Source organism: Gavialis gangeticus, unplaced genomic scaffold, assembly GCF_001723915.1.
Source record: "Gavialis gangeticus isolate Ggan-Ray unplaced genomic scaffold, GavGan_comp1, whole genome shotgun sequence".
Taxonomy (NCBI): Eukaryota; Metazoa; Chordata; order Crocodylia; family Gavialidae; genus Gavialis; species Gavialis gangeticus.
Window position 1 is genome coordinate 209,029,620 of NW_017729032.1, and position 7,720 is coordinate 209,037,339.

Genomic DNA, 7,720 nt, shown 5'->3' on the forward strand with positions numbered 1-7,720 from the left:
AGGTTGGGAGTGAGCAGCACTAGCAAGGCTCAAGGGACTGTGGCTTGGGAGTGAGGGGCACAAGTGAGGTGGAGGTTGAGAGTGCAGGGCCCTGGCAGCACCTGGGGCTGTGGGTTGTGAGTGAAGGGCATTAGCGTGGCCCAGGGAGAGGCGAGGGACTGTGGATTGGGAGTGAGGGGCACTGGCAGGGCCAGGATTCTGTGGGTTGGTAGTGAGGTGCCCTCCTGACAGGTGTCCTGTTTTTTGAAACTGGAAATATGGTAACCCTATTTAAGATTTATAAGTTTAAGATGGAGTTTGGAGTTTGATTGGAGTCAATGCAGAGCACACGTGGCAAGAGCAAGTTTTTCTAAATTCTGTGGCTAAGCTAACAGTATTTAGTTTCTGGTGATATAACTTGCAAGAAAAATTCAGAGTTTGATACCACTGAAAAATGTAAGTAGACTAATTTATTAGATGATAAGTAGCACTAATTTACTAGATGTTTAATATAACTATTGTGGATCTTATGAATCCTAACCTTTCTTCCAAACACTAATACCACAATTTTGATTGCTGGTGTAGATACTAGATTAAGTTTAATTAAAGGAAAAGGAAAACTCGGCATAATGAAATGAGCCCTTCATTACCCTGATGGAGATATTTTATTACGTATTTTTGTATATTGCATGGATCATTATTCTGAAATTGGATGTGTGGGGGCAGATTTTTGCACCCATATGGAATCATTCACAAATTTCAGAAATCTAAAAACTGGCTAAAATTAGGACAGGCTGGAGGAACAGAGTAATGACGTGAATACCTTTGAATTAATGATACCACATTAGCATTCACAAAAAGTATCTGTTGTCTATTTTCATACTATCCTTTTGACTTCAAGTTTTGCCCTATCAAGTCAGGAACCATTCAACAATCACGGCATTTTATACACATACATTTACGTGCCCAGACATCCTGGAGATCTGGCACACTCGAGCAGACTTGATTAACCAAGTCAAAATGCACGTCAGTGTACATGGCAGCAGTGCACTTTTGAACTAAAACACCTTCTATGTGTTTTAGTTCAAAAGCACGCCACCGCCATTTTCTGCATGCTGACATGCATTTTGCTGCTTATACAACTGTAAGTGATGCAGCACCGGGCACTTTGCGGCACTTACATGTGTAAAATTGCCCTCAGTGTCCAGACCAAAAACCTGAAATAGACAATCCTCTTTTTTGCTGTTAAATACTTTGGATTTCCCTTGGCATTTCCAAATGTATTCGTTGTGTCCAGGTATTTGAATAATTTGGATTGTGCTAGTTATTAATTACTCAAATATAGCTCCGAAGGATTGGATACTTAAAATTTCACATGGCAATAAAAAGGTGGGTGGCTGTAGTGAATATAGGTCTCTTGTTTTGCTAAGTTGAAAGTACAAGATTTTGAGGGCAAGTCATTTATTGTACATTCAGGGTTTAAGACAAAAGGGCCCAAGCCTCCAAACATTATTATGATATAACATTATATCACTCAGTAACATGTTTAGCACTGGGGAACTGTTAAATAGGATGGATGTTTTCTAGCACTGTAGGCAAACTCAGACAATTCTAGTATACCAAAACTTTAGCAAGTGGAAGTTCCCCCAGATCTGTCTTTTTGAGGGAACTTCCATTTGCTAAAGCTTTAGTATACTAGAATTGTCTGAGTTTTAAGAGAATGCAAAGTTTTTACATTTAAATAGTTTAGCTATTTCATTATTTGCATATAGTACTTATTCACTGTTCTAGATAGACTTAGAAGTCAGTAAATCATCAACAAAAATACATGCAATTATTATGCATTATGACTTTGCTGCACACAGTCCCAGATACTATACAGCATTCAGTGAACTGTTATTTCTTTCTTATGTTTAGAGCAGTACCAGTGTTGGTGGAGAAGTTGTGACTTTTTGGCTGCAGGTCCCAGGGAACTGGTAACTCATATAAATTTTCATGGTTACCACACCAAGTTGAAATTCATAGGTTCTCAGCTTAAGTCCGCACATCAAGATTTGCCAGTATGTTCCCAGAATATCCATAACCAGAATCAGATACCAAAGATTTCAGAGGTGTTTATTTGTCATTGGGAGCAGTGTGACGTAAGTGAAGCATGTGCTAATGTTATTTTTTTCCTCCCTTCTAATTCCACTGTAATCTTTCCTCCACCAGCTCTTGAAAATGATAGAAATCCCACTGCTCAATTTTTTACCGTTTACTTTTAACAATGCCTTCTATCATCTGTCAAAGTGTATGAAAAAACAGTTTACTACAACATCTACAACTTGTTTATTTTAATTAAATTTTGTCTTAAACCCGTAAGGCAACCCCTTTTGTCTTAAATCCCACGTGATTTGTTTATTTTATTTTCCCTGCCCCTTGGGCCAGGGGCTGGATCTGATGATCTTGTGAGGTCCCTTCCATCCCTAATGTCTATGAAATCGTAGTATTCTTTTTGTTGGACCTTTTCTGACTAAAGCACTGTTTTTCCTATGTTAAAAGAATATATCCTGCAAATTGAAAGTAGTCAGATTTATTCTAAACCAGGGCTGTCAAAGTAATGCCCCAAATAGACATAAAAATGTTCTGTCATAAGTTTTAATTGGTTATCCAGTTTCATCTGCAAGCATCATTTCCGTTCAGCTCTATAACATAAGGGATTACCTTTCTGAAATTGTTTAAAAAGAAAATTATATTAAAAAAATAAGTGTGTGTATGTGTATATGTACACTGGCAAAAACTGATCTTATATGTTGCAAGACCCTTTTTATTTGAAAGAGGTAGATCAGTTAAGTAAAAGAGAACTTTTTTTAGGCCAGTAATCAAGGCCTCTTGTGTAGAGTATGTAAAAAGAGACTTGTTCTGATGGGGGAGTATTTTTATGGATGTTCATGTATTTTTTTTCTACTTAAATATGTTTCTCTCACTTATTAAGAGAAAGTATTCTCTTTAATATTATCCCCATCTAAGTAACAGAAGCATATCCTACCCCATCTTTCTGAATGAGTCCGGACTGATTACCAAGTTGGGAAACACTATTTTCAAATTCATAATACCTTTTGGACTAAAATGGATATGTTTAGAAGATTTATCCACACTCGTTTTAGTCTGAAAGGTGTTATGAATTTGAAAACAGTGTTTCCCAACTTGGTAATCAGTCCAGACTACTTCAGAAATATCAGGTAAGATACACAGAAGCTAGCAAGTTTCTTTTTTTCCTATCTCTGTTGCAAATGTGTTCCCACAGCTATGCATCATTAATGCAAGGTAGCTTACCCCTCAGTAAAAATGATGTAAGCTATGTAGGATAAGTTGTGCATATGGGCAGTTACAGCAGATGGGCTGTAAATTCAGGCCTTAGTTTATTTCACAGAAACTTGTCTGTATGTTAAACTCCCATGTGGACACTTTCATTCTGGAGTAAAATGGCTTTAGGTTTTAGATCACTGTAGTTTAACACCTTTAGTGAATTTGCTTTCACTTTCATGTGGATGGGTGTGGCTACACATACATTAATGCACATTAGGTTGTGCTAATGCACAGTAGTGCATTTGCACACTTTTTAGTGATGCTTAACGCACAGTAGACTATTTTACTGTGCACTAGCATAATGTCACAGTTTTTTCCGTGACACTTTAATGCACAGTAACCTAGTTCTGCGCATTAAAACACATGTGTAGACACACACAGGGCCACATAGAGAAGCCCTTTGATCCCTCAAACTTACTGACAATGAGATACAATGTGCCACCCATTTACACTCTAACCTATACTGATAATTTTCGGGTTAGTGGGAGGACAGTCAGGGGGAGCAAAAAATATAAATAAAAAAGAAAATAAGAAAAATACAGATAAATGTAAGGAAAATAAGTTTAGAGAAGGTAAAAAAGATGGAGACAGTTTTTCCAGAATGTGCTGTGATGCAGCTTCTGTTTGCAGCACCATGAAGAGTAAAGGGGTCTAACAAAAGAAGGAGTTGGGAGTAACTAGGTTAAAATTGACTGTATCTTTGCTGGTATATAAAGGGTCTTACTCAGGATTTCATATATGTAGAATGAACTCCAGTGTGTTTCATATTTCCATCATAGCTAGCATAGTAAGCCCCTCTCTCTGTGGAGTGACTTATTTCTCCCAAATGCTCACTGCAATAATTAGCTTCTCTGTTTGCTTTTGAAAAGTCACTTCTTTTATTGCGTACGTTCCTATCATTCGACTTCTTGCCAACATTATTGAGTCATTATCATAGTTCCATTTTGTTTGCAGGTTACCTTCAGTAATCCAGAATGGTTTTATCAGCATGTTGCCATGCATGCCTACGGTACTGAAAAAGAAACTGTTTCCGGTAACAAGAATGTTGTTTGTTGCCATTGGAAAGGTATAAAATAGAAAATATTAAATTTTGTCCTAATCATTTCACTTTCACTATAACATACTCCTAGTGTTCCATGAAGCACATGAATATAACTGCAATGAACCTTTCCTCAGCAATCTCAGGTACCATATTTACTTGAATAGAAGATGACCCTGAGTATAAAACAGCCTACCAATAATTTGATTCTATATATGGAAAATGTATAAATTCATTATCATTTTCCAGATCTAGAATCTAATTATTGGAGGTTTGCCTTGAATTAGTCCTGCTCCCAGTGCTACAACAGGGAAAATAAATCGGGGGGGTCAAGTCCCTTTACCCTTTATCCATTTCCTCCAACTTCTTCCCCCTGTGGCCTTTTATCTGCCTCCTCCCTCCTTAACGTCAGGACCTGCTCTCCCCGAGTACATGGAAGTGAGGGGCAAATTTGAAAACACTCACTTTGAAATAAACAGTTGTAGTAATGTGCAAATAATACCCATAGACTTAGTTCATCCACAATTGATGCATTTCACCTTTTTTGAAACTGCTGCAAGTTAGTAAACACACATTTAAGCAATACTTTTGTACCTATTGAGATATAGTACAAACTATATGCTGGCCCAAAGCCAAAAGGTACATGATTTGCCATATAGTTCATTGGGCTGGGCCCCACCAGAGTCAACAGCATTTCAAGCCATGGTGATCCTAGAGCTCAGCACTGCTCACTACGTGTGTGTACTCCAGATACCCCCATAAAGGATCCATTTAATTAGCTCCCCACTCATAACTAGAACCAGGTATTCTGGTTCTAGCTGCAGGAGCTTGCATTCAGTGACTGCTGCCGCCATTCACCACGCCATGCTGCTGCCGTGTGCAAGTCCCCCCAGCTCCGCATCCAGCCTGTTCCACCTGTCCCCTACTCCCCGCTCCGCCAGAAGTGTACCCAGAAGGGGTATACGCCTTAAAAAAGGTTGAAGACCCCTGTGCTAGAGTATTAGTGTATAATAGCATTTTCCCTGTTTGTACTCATGAAGAGAATAAAGTACTAAAAACTATTCTGTTTTTAGACTGTTTAGGAATATTTAAAGGAAAGCACAAGTTAAGGGATCACTTAAGAACCCACACTCAAGAAAGAGTTGTGGCCTGTCCCTCTTGTGGAGGAATGTTCTCCAATAACACCAAGTTTTTTGATCATATCAAGCGACAGGTTTCAAAGGATAGTAAGTGAATTTGCTCTATTACTGTTTTGGATTTTTTAATTGAAAGAATTTTCATTGGGGCTGGTTTATAGTATTATACACATATATTTATTTTTGTATTATACACACACATTTATTTTCACATGTTTTAGTTGCATGTAATATACTTTACTTTACCAAAGCAATTATCTTTGTAAAGTATGGAAGCACTTTTGGCTGAATAGTGATGCCCAGACTTAACTGTCGAATTGGAAAATAAGCTAAAGAGAGAGAATGCCCACAAATCCATGTTTGAACATAGTGCGTATCCATCTTACTGCTACGCCATCACATAGTAAAAATAAGGCTTTACTAATCCCTTTACTTAAAGTGCCATGAGTTAGAGCGGTCTCTTCCCTCCCCCCCCAACAGACGTTCACCTATTGGGTTAGGGTGGGTGGGATTGAACCTCCCTGCAGGAGCTCCAGGAGCCTGTCTGCAACAGAGAAGCCACCTCTCTCCCTCAACTTCCTGATCATGTCATAAATTAACCCTAAAGAACACAAGTTCCTTAAGGTGCTGTAAAGTGGAATGACTTCATCTGATCCTTCATCTGAGGAGGGTTAATTTTTTGCATGATTGGCCACTTTAAAAACACTTTGCAGCCATGTATATGTCACGGTACAGCTGTAGAGTGCTTTCTGGGGGCTGATTGTGTGATAGATGTAACTTCTGTCTGTGCCCAAAGTGTTTGGGCCTTAGAGGTCAGAAATAGCACATGAATGACAAAAGTTCTCAAATACAGGAGACAACATTTAATGGAGCAGGATTTAGATTGTGGAACTCGCTTTTGCAAGTCATTGCAATGCTCATTGAGCTAACTGCTTTCAGAATAAGATGAAAGCTTTCTGGACATCCTCTTTCTCAAAAACCTGTAAACCAATTGGGATAGTTTTCCTCCAGCTCAGGAAAAAGATTGTTCTTTCAGTTTTTAAATACTTGGAAAGTGCTCAGGTACTATGGTAACCTTATTCAGATAAGTGGTACCATGGAAAAAACTTAGCAGGTTTCAGATTATTAATGTTTCTGATTAGATAGATATTTTATTAGGGATAAAATTAACTTATTGCTAAAGAAAATTCTACAATCAGCATAAACATCAGAAAAATATAATGCAAAAGAATATTACATTTTACTCATTCCTGTATTAGTTTAACTATTAAAATGAAAACCCTAAAACATTTCTTTTAAAAACATCTGTTAAAATCTATTTTATCACTGATTCATGTGCTTATATTTCAGAACAAATATTTGCTTGTCAGAACTGTAACAAACACTTTGCAAATGAGAGGTTACTGCGAGATCATATGAGGGGACATGGTGAGTCAGAGCTTATTAAAATAAAACATATTTTCCACTGTATGATATGGAACACTTTTAGATACTTTTACATATGCCATCTGAAAGAATTAGTATAGAGAATCAAGGCAGCTGTGTTCAGCTGTGGAGGAACTAAAATCTACCTGTCACATAGTCCATTTGAGGTGTTTTTCCTTCCCTTCTTATTCCTACTAGACCCAGAACTTGAGTTTTAGGCCTTTTCTCCATCATGATATAGTCTGAAATACCTGTTTTTCATGAGCATCCCAATGTAGACATTTTATAATACACTTGGGGTATGTTTACAGTTTATACCTACTCATTTAATCTGTGCTCCTACATATATTTTTGCTCAGTTCCCCTACCAACTATACACAAAATAGTCAAGATGCACTTATTTATTAGGGCTGTGCGAAGCTTTGGTTGCTGATTCAATTCAGCGGAGATTCAGCCAGGTTCGGTGGCTGAATCTCTGAATCCGAATTGAATCAGGAAACCCTTTAATCTCTCTGAATCGAATCGGAACCCTCCAAATAGATTTGGAAAGATTCAACGATCCAGACATAGACGCAGCTTTAAATTTTTCCCCCACATACCTCACAGTACCAGGCGATTCATGAATGCTGAGATGCCGGGGCAGATAGAGTATCCCATGGGAGTGCGGGGGGCGACTGGTACCTCCTGGGTCTGGGGGGGCCACCCAGGGTCCCCCTGCAGCTGATCTTTGAGCCAGGGAGACTTGGGGGCTGGGGGGGGTCTCCCACACATTTGGTGGTGGAAACCCCCCCCC

General features: G+C 38.5%; 1 protein-coding gene across 2 annotated transcripts in view; it reads left to right on the forward strand.

The window, feature by feature from the left end:
* LOC109303404 (histone H4 transcription factor-like) overlaps positions 1–7,720 on the forward strand; it is a 21,549-nt gene that overhangs the window by 1,907 nt on the left and 11,922 nt on the right. The window contains exons 2-5 of one of the 2 annotated variants that reach the window (XM_019525613.1): positions 1,897–2,120; positions 4,282–4,393; positions 5,440–5,592; positions 6,853–6,930. In XM_019525613.1, the coding sequence (XP_019381158.1) occupies positions 1,897–2,120; positions 4,282–4,393; positions 5,440–5,592; positions 6,853–6,930 (567 nt within the window). The remainder of the gene's footprint in view (positions 1–1,896; positions 2,121–4,281; positions 4,394–5,439; positions 5,593–6,852; positions 6,931–7,720) is intronic. The other variant, XM_019525614.1, reaches the window with a different exon arrangement.